General features: G+C 41.2%; 1 protein-coding gene across 7 annotated transcripts in view; it reads left to right on the top strand.

Annotated features, from left to right (window-relative positions):
• The window catches only part of MCF2 (MCF.2 cell line derived transforming sequence), a 105,018-nt gene that overhangs the window by 78,863 nt on the left and 13,265 nt on the right, over nt 1-12,890 (top strand). For all 7 annotated transcript variants that reach the window (XM_032331401.1, XM_032331400.1, XM_032331405.1 and 4 more), the window contains 7 exons: nt 916-1,008; nt 3,040-3,132; nt 4,139-4,264; nt 4,901-5,122; nt 10,577-10,669; nt 11,732-11,810; nt 12,355-12,421. In XM_032331401.1, coding sequence (XP_032187292.1) covers nt 916-1,008; nt 3,040-3,132; nt 4,139-4,264; nt 4,901-5,122; nt 10,577-10,669; nt 11,732-11,810; nt 12,355-12,421 — 773 coding nt within the window. The remainder of the gene's footprint in view (nt 1-915; nt 1,009-3,039; nt 3,133-4,138; nt 4,265-4,900; nt 5,123-10,576; nt 10,670-11,731; nt 11,811-12,354; nt 12,422-12,890) is intronic.

Here is a 12,890-nt window from a genome sequence, read left to right as displayed (position 1 = left end):
GCTACTCATTGGGGATTTTACATTGCTGGGCATTTTTATACACATTTGTGAATTCTGTCTCTAACTAGATGAAAAATGCTTTATATATATCTTTGTATCTCTCCTAAGGTGAGCGGAGTTATTGGCAACCAGCATTGGTGTAATGAATGCCTATCGATACGTTCATTCATTCAGCATCCTTCTACTGAACCCTTGCTAGACACCAGGCACTGTGCTAGGCAATGTGGATAGCAAGACGAAGGCTCTTCCCATAGAGAAAGGGGGAAAAAAATAATACTCAGTGTGAGTTGTGTTATATTAAGGATAAATGAAGGATCCTGTAGGAGCCAAGAAGAGGGGTATCTTACATAGATCGGAGGTATAAGTGATGGCTTTCGAGAAGAGATGACTCATGAGAAGGATGTTGAAGAGTGAGTAGGAGGTGGCCTGTTAGATGAGGGTCAGAGAGAGGTGATTCCAAGCAGAGAGAATAGCATGGGAAGATGCCTAGTGGGGTTCTAATATGATGATGATATCCCAGTGATGAACCAAGGACCTTGGAAGTTAGCTCCATCTTTGTTCACTAGGGAACGGAGAAGCTAAGAGCATGGAAAGAGCATGTTTCTTTGTACCCTATTAGCTCATACTTAGGAGAAAAATGCATCTGTTTTTCTAGTTCAGTCAGAGAAGGCTTTTTTCTCTCTCTAACTCTCAGACTTGGTAAGTGAAAGTCATGAAATTACTGGGATAATGATGTGTCCCTCTATTCAGTCCAGTGGGACACAGAGAGGGCTCCCGCCAGCTGTCCGTGTGGTGGGCCCTTTAAACCACATTCCCTAGAATGCTTGGCCCCACTCATTCTTGTTCAGCCGTTCTTGGTAAGAAAAGTACATGTTCACAAATCGATAATATATTTGAATTTACTTTTTGTCACAGAAAGATGATTTTCAGATGTATGCAAAATACTGTCAGAACAAACCCAGATCAGAGGCAATTTGGAAGAAGTATTCAGAATGTGCCTTTTTCCAGGTATAGTAATTTTTCAGGTATTGGATGTCCTCCTTCTGGAAGATACTGGGATATTTCTTATAAATTCATTTTCTACTCAAGTTACATATACTATAGATCAAAGAATAATTTGACCCTGCTGCCATACACGCACATGCACACACAGACTCACGTGCTCACAGACATACATGCTGCTTCTCAGAGGTAATCACTTGCAGTTCTTTTAGCTACTTCCTTTGGTATTTGCCTCCATGTTGCCAAAAAGCATATTGATACTGCTACTTCAGCCCTCTTCACTGCCCTTGCCTCACCACCAGATACACACACACGCTTCTTTTCCTCCAACACATCCAGCATGGCTAGAAGTCTCGTCATGTAGATATACGGTGTTAAATTAAGGCTGTCATTTCTATGCTCAGATGAATCGTGTGGTATAAGATGGTTGCTTTTCTAGCCCTTTTGTTTTTCTTGCAATTGTCATTTGTACTCATTTAATTTTTAATTTTTTCATTTTTTAAGAATTTTATCTATTTATTTATTTTTAAAGGTTTATTTACTTGAGAGAGAGAGAGAGAGAGAGAGTGCCTGCATGAGCAAGGGGAGGGGCAGAGGGAAAGAAGCAGACTCCCCACTGAGCATGGACCCGATGTGGGGCTCGATCTCACAACCCTGAGATCATGAGCTGAGCTGAAATCAAGAGTTGGGTGCCTAACCCACTGAGCCACGCAGGCGCCCTTCACTTAATTTTTCAGATACTTTCCCCTGTGTTACACTATGGAGTATGATGTCTCTGTCAGAAAGGATGAATACCCAACTTTATGCCTCCATCAGAAAGGATGAATACCCAACTTTTGTAGCAACATGGACAGGCAACAGTATCTACCTCTTAAACAGACTTTCAAACACACCTTCATCTCCCACTTTCAGGGGGTACTTGATGTCTGTAAATCTGGACTCTCTGAGGAGGGGAAGGGGTAATTAAGTTAGTTGTTCCTTAGGTTTTCCCTCTGCCCATATTGAGAGTCGCTCTTCTCTAGTGTGTTCCCTTACTTACCACTTGTCAGTTAGTTTTTCAGTTTCCATATTTGATTGATAGCTTTTCTCTCCCATCTTTGTAACTTTGGTTTTTGTCTTGTTAAAATGACTTCTAAAAATCATTTTAGTTGGGCTTCATGAGTGAGGAGAGCTAAATGCATGTATCAGTCCATTACATTTAACCGTAAGTTGCTAACTGAATTGTTTTTAAAGATTGTATTTTTTTAAGTAATCTCTGCACCCACCGTGGGGCTTGAACTCATATTCCCCAGATCCAGAGCCAGCCCAGGGCCCCCTAACTGTTTGAATTGGATTGTATATTGGTTTTTATCCATACCCAGAAGCAGGTCCCAGATCTTAACACATGTATATTCTTTCGCACTCCCTTTGCATTCTGTACTTCTTAAATGCACATTTTATCCTAATCGGCCCCATCTTGCTGTAGTTATGGACCCTATAGTGTTCCCAGAACCTAGAGTCATAACCCTTACATTTATCATGGCAGTTAGCCAATAATCAGATGAACTATAGCACCGGTTGATGAGGGTTGTATTTTTGTCATGATATTAAAACAACAACAACAACAACAACAACTCCCTCTCGTACCCAGTTTGACTTCTATTGGGTACAACCTGTTTCTTTTCTGGGCCTTGGCCTGTGAAGCTGAGCTTTTTGTTAATTTTCTTCACTATTCTTTTAGTCATGTTTTGTTTGTCATGTTCATCATTTTCTCATCTTTCAAGCATTCCACATCAATGTGCATTTTATGTAAAAGTGTATTTGCATTTGAAATTTTAGCATTTTCTCCTCTCAAATCCTTGAAATAATGTTTATAGTAGTTTTTTTAATATTCACGGCCACTTAGAATTTTGATACGGTACGTAACAGCGGCTTTTCTAGTAGAATCTCCTCGAGATGTAAGAAATCTGTGTGCATGGGGTTTCATCTGTGGACACTTGGCATTTTCACAGGTACATGTCTTGATTAAATGTACTGATAATTATATTTTAATGACAGGAATGTCAAAGAAAACTAAAACACAGACTTGGTCTGGATTCCTATTTACTCAAACCCGTGCAACGAATCACTAAGTATCAGTTACTGTTAAAGGTAATTGCGTGAAGCGTTTCTTTCTTTCTTTACTTCCTTCTGTGGGTCAGATGTGGCAAAGACGTTAAAAAGGAAGTGGCTAGGAGGAAGCACAAGGCGCAGGGAGGCTTGGTGAGTGCGAAGGCTGGAGTTAACAGTATGCCTCCTGACTTCACTGTGGCGACTCAAGTTCCCAATGCCTAGATAGAAACAGAGAATCTCTAGAGTCTCTTTAGCTATTTAATTAGCCACACAAGTTACGTTAATGTAGGCATAACAAATGCAGAACTTTCCTGTTTGTTAAGAACTAAACAAATATTTCTTAGAGTTTGTGACTGCATTTCACGTGTGCCTCTCCATGAAAACTCCAGATGGCACACCCCTTGTGTCCTGTGACAGGGTTCCTGAAATATCATGTTACGTATAAGCACCGCAAGCATATTTTAGAATATATGTTCACAGTGTTCTGTGGTCTATGCAAAATGAAGAAAACAAATTGTTGCATTTGGAGGGCCAAAAAAGTGTGATTGTTTTAAAAATCAATCTATAGTGTGTCCTAATAGCTCCTTTTCTACAGCTCCAAGAGCACTGAGTGCCCTTTACTTGATACTGTTTCGGCACTATTCCATTTCTTCCCAAATTTTGACACGGTTTTTATTTTTTTTAAGATTTTATTTATTTATTTGACAGAGATCACAGGTAGGCAGAGAGGCAGGCAGAGAGAGAGAAAGGGAAGCAGGCTCCCCCGCTGAGCAGAGAGCCCAACGTGGGGCTTGATCCCAGGACCCTGAGATCATGACCTGAGCCGAAGGCAGAAGATTTAACCCACTGAACCACCCAGGTGCCCCTTGACATGGTTTTTAAAATAGAGTATTAATGTGACAAATAGCAAATGAAAGATATTGCTCAAAAAATGACATCATCTTTGGATTCCTCCTTGAAAGCATGCTAGCCAAAACTGTATTTGTTTTCTCCAGCTATTAATATCTGCCTGATATCAAGTTTAATTCTTGACTTCTAATTACAGGAGCTGCTGAAATATAGCAAAGGCTGCCGAGGGTTTGAACAGTTAAAGGAGGCACTGGACACGATGCTGGATTTACTAAAGTCAGTTAATGACTCTATGCATCAGATTGCAATAAATGGCTATATTGTAAGTAAATTTTAATGGTCATTGCAGTTTGGGGGGTAAGCACGTAAAAATCTCTTTCTTTGGCTCCTGGAACCAAGTGAGAAATAAAAAGGGCAGAAAAATGGAGATCCAAATGTCAGCAGTGTTTGGAGATCAGCAGCCAATGGATTTGTGATCTCCCCTTTGTCCCTAGAAGCCTACCCCCAAGTCCAACCTTGGGATAGCCTGCTTGAAGGAACTGTTGGGGTCTTCTAAAGAGATGTATTGTCCCAGGATTGCTGCTTGCCTTGGTCCAAGATAAATGTGGAGGGAACAAAAAAACACATCAAATCAAGTCTTTAATGTAAGCTCCGACTGGTGGGGATGCTTGGTCTGGCAGACGTCAGTCGCCAATCAGGATTGAGAAGTTGGGAGGAGCTACCCTAGTTGAACGACATCCATATGGAGGTCTCTTCTGTCTCTTGCTCCCGCCGTACTTTTGTACCTGTGTGACACAAGGCATGTGTTAATGTAGTCAGTTACTGGGAATAGAATTTTAAAACCTGTACAAGTTGTGTTTCAGGGTTTTAGTGGCTCAAGCTAAACAGTATCACGCTGATGGCAGAGGTGTGAACCAAGCTGTGCCTTGCACTGATGCGTGTTGATTCTCCTTCGTAGGGAAACTTAAATGAACTGGGCAAGATGATTATGCAGGGCGCATTCAGTGTTTGGACTGGACACAAGAAAGGCGCTACAAAAATGAAGGATTTTGCTAGATTCAAACCAATGCAGCGGCATCTCTTCTTGTATGAAAAAGCCATCGTTTTTTGTAAGAGGCGTGTTGAAAGTGGAGAAGGCTCCGATAGATACCCGTCATACAGTTTTAAGCACTGTTTGAAAGTAAGATAATTTAAATTGTGTAACATGATATTTCATATATATATATATATATATGTATGCATGTATAAATATAAAAGTTGGTACAGCTTTGCAAGTGAAATGAGTGGGTTGTGCACCCCTTTTCTTAAACGAAATCTTTTTATTCAGGTATCATTGACCTACAGTACTGGGTTCATTTCAGGTGTGCAGTATAATGAGGAGGTATTTGTATATCTCGCAAAACGATCCCCACAGTAAGTCAAGTTAACATCCATCACCACACATAGAGTTATTTCTTCTTGTGGCAACTTTTTCAGTTGTACTGTCCTAGCAGCTTTCCAGGGTGGAGTATGGTTAGCGACAGTCACCGTGCTGTACATCCCATCTCCAGGACTTACGTGTTTCATAACTGGAAGTGTGTACCCTGGAACCACCTTCACCTGCTTCAGCCACCTCCAGCCCACAAAAGCTCAAGTAGAGGTCTTGTGTGAAAATCCGGAAACACAGAACTTCCGAAATAAGAGTGAGGGAGAGCAGAGCCTTTCCTTTTTCGTTTCCTCTGTCACTCCAATTGCAGGCACTCCCCAAGGGGGCTCCCGAGTGCCCTAGTGCAGAGCACGGTATGAAGCTGTGGGAGCTGACCAAGGTTCTCTCATGAGCGCTTTCTTACCAGTGGTGCTGGGTAGAGTTGATGGTCTTGGTAGCAGGGAGCCTTTACTGTACGGGACACATGAGGAAGACAGTGTCTTTTTTTTTTTTTCCTCCATACAGTTTTAAAGTGGGTGACTGTGCTTAGCATAGACCCACTTTTCTTTTGGTATCTCTACTTCGTTCTCTAGCTCTTCTCCTCCTGGGTGTCCAAAGCCACCTACAGCTGTCCACATCTTCTTCCTTCCTGTAACTTCTCTCCTATAACCCAAACTTTCGTCCCAATACTAGTTTTGTCCTAATACTAGTTTGGTATTAAAATGAGGTCAGCGTTGTTTGAGGGAGTCACTGGCAGTCCACTTCATACAAGCCTGTAGTCGGCGAACTTGACATTTTTTATACCGAGTTAATTTTATCTTTCAAGTTTTCAGTTGGAAATTTCAGTTTCTATCTGGGGGCACCTGGCTGGCTCCGTCAGTGAGGTGTGTGGCTCTTGACCTCAGGGATGTGAGTTTGAGCCCCACGTTGGGTATAGAGATGACCTTCAAATAAAATCTTTGAAAAAATAAAGTGTAAAAGCAAAACAATATTGGTTATAGAAAAATTGGCACATAGAGAAAACCATGACCTCGCTTTCCCGACCACTATCACTGGAGTCATTTTTTCCAGCCACGTTCTTTGTCTGTGAGGAAGAGGACAAGCGGTGTGTCCTGGGCTGTTGTGTCAGGAGTCAACCAGATAAGCAGGCCCTGCTTGGGTTTCTCCCCAGAAGGTCATCAGTTCCATGCTGTTTGTAACAAAGTTCCTGCCCAGAGTTATGTCTCGGACTTCTTCCTACTGTCCACTTGCCCCGCTGTCAAGTTTCCTTAAAACTTGTTTTGACAAACAATGCCCAGTTGCTCCTCTGCTATTAGCAACCCACCTCCCTGTCCCCCAAGTCTCCATTGGTCTATTTTATGTCTCTAATAAACATTGACTGAGAACTAAGATTTTATAGTTGACCTCAGCCGGGCGTTGGATTCTTGGTGTCTACATGTCTGTTTCTGGGGAAGAGACGTGATCTCCATAGGCAAGCTGGACCCAGAGGCACTTGGTTAACTTTGTACTTGTGGGGTAACCTAGTCAATACCTGATGTAGTATCTCTGGTGTGTATTGATTTTCTTTCTTTCTTTTCTTTTTTTAGCTTTAATTTGTCACAATGATGGGCAGCAGAATATTTCTAAAGCACATTAGAGTAAGGAGGGTCTGGTATGAGGGAAGCAAGTCATGAGATTTCAAAGTATAATGGTTACCATGGAAACGGTGGGGTAGCTGTAAGAAACGTTTCAGTGGAAGGTAGACAGATGGGCTGGGCGACTTACTAGATACAGGAAAGAAATAATATCTGACAGCTGAAGGAACAAAAATCAATCTGATCTTTCTTTGGTTTCCCAATAATGCCTAGCATTTTGTTCAAAGGTTTTATTTATTTATTTGACAGTGCACATGAGCAGAAGCAGGGGTGGTGGGGAAGAGGGCGGGGTGGGCAGCAAAGGGAGAGGGAGAAGCAGGCTCCCTGCTGATCAGGACCCTGACATCGTGACCTGAGCCACCCAGGCACCCCACACCTAGTGTTTTTAATAAAAAAGATTATTCAGTGATGCCTGCAAAGATTTAGACCAGGTGTACTAGGAAAATGGTGATCCTGCCGACAGAGAAAGATGGAAGTTTGGCGATTTCTCAAGCCTCACTCTGCTTTACCCTCTTGCTTTCCTACTGTGAGATTCCAGGATTAAATCCTGGCCAGCAAGAACAGTCCGTGTGTGACATAAACAATGGGGTTACTGGCTTCAGAGTTTTCTCCTTGGTAGAGAGGACAGGTGCAGAATGTTGTCTGCTGCTGAGCCCTTGCCCTGTTCCTTCTTGGGGGCTCTCGTCTTGGCGTCATCCTGGCCTGATGACTGGATTTGAAGTCGGCCACTTCGATGACAAGAAAAGGCCCTAAGGTCACAGTCAGATGGCGAGATTTGAATTCTTCAGATTCCTCAGTTCATGCATTTATCATCATCATCTTTTTTTTAACTTAATAAACATACACACAGTGCCTCCTGTTTGCTAGAAACTGTTCTAAGTGTTTATTAATAGCAATGTTAACTCATTTAACCCACACAGCAACTTCATATGAAGTAGGAACTATTATGAATCCCATTTTGAAGATGGGAAAGCCAAGTTCCAGAGAAGTGAGTGATTTGTCCAAGAACACGTAGCTAGCAGAGTCACATCCAGGTCGATGGTTCCAGACTCCCTGCTCTCAGTTAGGGCACCATGTCGCCAGGCCTTGTGTCTTGTTGGTTCCTTCTTTTATTCCTTCCTTCATTCCTTAATCTCCATGCTGCCTTTCCTCTCTACCCCTGTAGCACCCATTCTAACTGATTTGATGTATGTCCTTCAGTTGGTGTGTTTTTGTTAAATGTATATTAATGTTCTGTGCACAGCCGGTTGGATATTCATAAACTGTGTTCTGTTACAGTCTGTGTTTTTCTGATACAGTCACGTGACTGGGGTATACCCACTCTCTTGCTTCTCACTGCTTCGTAGCAGTTAAGTTGAGCTATATTTTTTGTTGCTGTGATTCAAGATCAATTTTTTAAAATTATACTAACTCAAGAAGTAAATAAGCTCTATTCCAGAGCTCTAAATAGAAGTCTGAAGATTCCAGAGCTCTAAAAAGAAGTCTTCTCTAAATAGAAGTTTGGCCATAATTGCAGAGTTCTTGACCCACCGGGTGACTTTTAACTAGGTGTTTGACATCTTTACACTCCCTTGAGGACAAAAAATTGGTTAAAAGTTGGAGCCCTCAACCCTTGGCACACTGTGATGTCTGCAGATCAGATATTTTATAATTAAGCATTTATATTCATAGCTACCAGGAATATCAATGAAAATGTGAAAGATAAGGCAGATGCCACAATTTGGATGTGACTGCAGAATCAGCCTTGTTATCTTGTTATTTTATTGTATTGTGTATTATGTAGTGTATTATGTAACTATACTCATATAGTTAGACCTTTAACTGCCTCTGGATTCTATAAACATATATTTTTATCCCCAGGGGTACAGCTCTGTGAATCGCCAGGTTTACACACTTCACAGCACTCACCAAAGTGCCTCTGGATTCTAAAACTGAGCGAATTTCATGGTATAGTGAACATTTCATGATATAGTCACATTTAATGAGACTTAAAAGCCTTTCCATACAATCTTTATAGTTTGTTATTTGAGAAAATATATACATTCACAAAATAAAAATGGATTGTATTCCAGTGGAAGAAGTAAGTGAATTGTTCGGAACTCAGGACAACATTGTCTGATAGACATCATGGTTAAATTTCCAGGGTAACTCAAAAAAAGATCATTTAATCTATAAGGATATGGTCTATGTATGCAGTGAAAAACCACAAAACTGTTTTGCAATTCAAATAAGGGAAAGTTTAGAAAGCAAACTCAAATATTTATAAAAGCTCATTATATGATCTAGGCATTTAATGCAAGCTATTTAATCCTTTAATCAACTCTGTGAAATAGGTATTCTTCCCATTTTGTGGTTGAGAAAACCACAGCTCAGAAAGGTTAAGCACTTCGCGCCAGAACACGGAGCTCCTAATGGTCAGCGAGGAAGGTCCAACCCAGGCCTCTCAGAGTCCAGAGCCCTGCACGCTATCCGTCTTATGCTATTTCAATGCCATTGAAGTAGAGATTGAACATGAGATTATTATTCATCTTAAATCCTGATGCTTGCGCAAAAAAAGTAGGTTTAGCTAGAGCGGTTGAGTCGGAACATGAAGGTATCTGTGGGGCTTCTGGAAGTCGCTGCTGACTACATTCAGGGTAGGTGTCAGAGAGTCCTGTGTGTGTGGATCTCATTTCATTTCTCAGCACAATCCCTTTTCTTTCCCTTGATGTGCGGTTTTGCTAGCCCTACTTTTTCGTGCTTATCAGCCTCAGTTAGGGCCATTTGGGGGACTTGTAAATGGAACAGAGAGTGAGCTATTCCTTTAGATAATTAGACTGGAATTAAACAAAAAGAGGAGGCAGAAGAGGACTAGAGGAGAATGTGTGTATGAGGGAGGGAGATCGCTCGAAATGGAATTAACCAAGCTATTAACAGCACAGGATGAAAGAAAAGGGAAGAGTTTGTGCTCTGCACAGTCATACAGGGAAGAAAAATCATGGTAAGGAAGGGATATTGTAGACAAATTTCACCGGCTGCAAGATCTCACTCTCCTATGAGAGATCGCTTGTTTTCTAGAGAAGCCGAGAGGTCGGTAGAAATAGAGGGGAGTCTTGGGTACCCAGCTGGCTTTCCCCCACCCCAAAATTGCATGTTTATCAGTTATAAAACTTCTATCAAGATAAGTAATCATCTCTAAGATCAACTTATCTGACAAATGATTTTGAAAAATAACCATTTAACTTAATTTTGGATAAGCAGTTTTATTGATGTTTCATTACTTTTAGACCTGTGTTTGACATGGTAATTTGTTTTTATTGTGTGCAGTTAATTTATAGTAGGATTTAATCTTAGGGGGACTAGTTGGATGTTCGGATTTATGACATTTGTTTCAATCACTGGGATGGAGCAGGTCATCTCTGTTCTAAATGCCTGCTTCAGTGAAAACATTTAAATGGGGACATGACTGTATTTATCATTTCATATTCTTGAATATAAAATGTGTATTTTGCCGAGTGAGAAATCCTGGTTTACTTAGAAGATGGTGGGGGTAGATTTAATGTAATTTCATATTCCAAGTAAAATGCTCATGAAGGTTTTGACCAAAATCTTACAGATGGATGAAGTCGGCATCACCGAGTATGTAAAAGGAGATAACCGCAAGTTTGAAATCTGGTATGCTGGCAAGGAAGAAGTTTATATTGTCCAGGTGGGTCATTGAAATATTATTCTAGAAACCACAACCTGCATTAAGACACAAGAGTCTGAATTTGCAAACAAAAACAATGTTGGTCACATTCTTATAATAAGTTCTTATTCCTTTCATCTAGGTCACTTAAAGAGAATTTAGTATTCTTTATGAGGCTGTTAGGCAGTTTTCCAGTAGCACATGTTCTGTCCGACATGAGAGGTACCTCTGGGACTTTCTAGGGCTTTGAGGTTCTACAGCTACACCAGGATACTTACGGACTCTAGCTGATGGCCACGAAGATGGCAGGTGCTTCTCTGCCCCCATCAGGTTTCTAGAGTTCCTGACTGAGAATGGTTCTGGGTTCCTCTTGTGCTCGGCATTCTAACGCGGGACACAGGGATGGGACAGTTCACATTTGAGCCTTGTCTCTAAAAAGTATGCGTAGGACTACACTCATCGCGATGAAAACAATAAAAATAAAAACAGGCTTAAAGCCTTGGCCTGATGCGCTGTAAGGTCCGGCGTGTTTCGGGAAAGGGGAGAGGAATGAGAAAGTTTCATCTCAGTCAGTGACTGAGTCATGGCTTGTGGCAGGCGCCAGTGTTTTTTCTTCACTTTAATTCTGTATTAGGTGAATCCATAGAAATACATTTCTTGGCTTGATTTAGACATAAGACTTCTTGCTCTCCTACAGACTTGGAAGGTATCAGGATTGCAACAGATTTTCTTTTCAGAAACAGAAGAACTTTTTTTATTTTACCAAAATTAAACATAAAAGCCTTCACAGTTTTAAAAGACCCCCCCCAATAAAATAAATTTTAAAAAAAAAGGACCCTCCTACAAAGAAAAAAAGTAGATTATATTTCACTTTTTCTCTTCGCATTAATTTTTAAGGGCAGTTCCAAAATGGTTTGACTATTATCTCATCTAACAGATGGCTACTTACTTGCCTCTTAGGAGTTTTAAAAAGCAAAACAGTAGAATTTGAATATGGTGGTTTAGGATGTAGATCAGGCTTGGTATACCTAGTGATGTTTGTTTCATTATAAAGGCTTCTTCTTCAAATTCTAAAATCCTTAGGCTCCGAACGTAGACGTGAAGATGACATGGTTAAAAGAAATCAGAAGTATTTTGCTGAAGCAACAGGAACTTCTGACAGGTAATTTCAGAACAAGAAGAGTGACAGCTCATTGACTCAGGCTTTGTGATAACTGGTCCAGGGAACGGGTGTGATATTTACTTTAGACTATAACGAAAGGGTTTGTTAAACTAATTAGAAGAAGATCAAGATTCGGGGGTTCTTTAAACTATTTTGGAGAATGAACTTTACACTAGAAAGTAATACAGCAAACGAACTGTGTTAAATTAATTCTAATCCCTTCTCATGACTCAACTCTACCAAGGACCTCAAGGCATCAGTGCCTGGTAGTGTTGGCATGGTGATGGTTATAGTTATGGGCCTGAATTTCTTGATAAAATAGTACACGGTTCAATCCTTTTCCGTGTTTGAAACGCAGACTGGCCTTTCCTCTGGTTACTTTAAGTCTGTGAAAGTGAATGCTAATGGGAATGGTGTATGTGTGTGTGTGCGCGCGCATGCGTGCGTGTATGTGCACACACTTGCACATGTGAAGGACATTGTTTTCCGAGGAAGAAGTGTGGCTTCTCAATGATGCTTCCATAAGCTCTGTTTTATTTCACAGTTAAAAAACGAAAGCAACATAATCCCTTAACAGACCCAGATCACCTTCCTTCTCAGCGGAATGATGAGTAAGTGATCATTCTTCCAGAAATGTCACTCCTGCAATCTTCTGTTTTCCGTATGTACACGAGACAGCCTCATTATCAAGTAGTTCAGACACAGACCAGCCTCCTTTTTAGCAGTAACTCATCAGATTCCTTAAATGCACCCTCTTCTCAGCTCTAATCGTATATGTGGAGCCTGATAGCGTCGTCATTATCCCGTTGTTCCCCTTGATGTTAAAAATAACATGAGAGTTTGGGCTAAATTTTAAGCATGATTACAGATGCCTTGTTCTTGGTATATCCTGGGGCGGGGGAGGGGCGCGTAGGGGAAAAGTGGCTGCCCTCATGGTTTTCTCTTCACAATAGTTTTGGTCAGCTTCCATCTGATTGGAGAAAGAGAGTGGTCAGGTTGATGAAGGACTGGCAGTCCCTGCTGGCCCCTCTGCTCCGCTGTCCCTAGATGGAGACCGCTGGCTGGTCGCTTAGCCTCTCT

Source organism: Mustela erminea, chromosome X (assembly GCF_009829155.1).
Source record: "Mustela erminea isolate mMusErm1 chromosome X, mMusErm1.Pri, whole genome shotgun sequence".
Taxonomy (NCBI): domain Eukaryota; kingdom Metazoa; phylum Chordata; class Mammalia; order Carnivora; family Mustelidae; genus Mustela; species Mustela erminea.
Note: the sequence above shows the minus strand (reverse complement) of the source record. Positions and strands in the feature narration are given on the sequence as shown.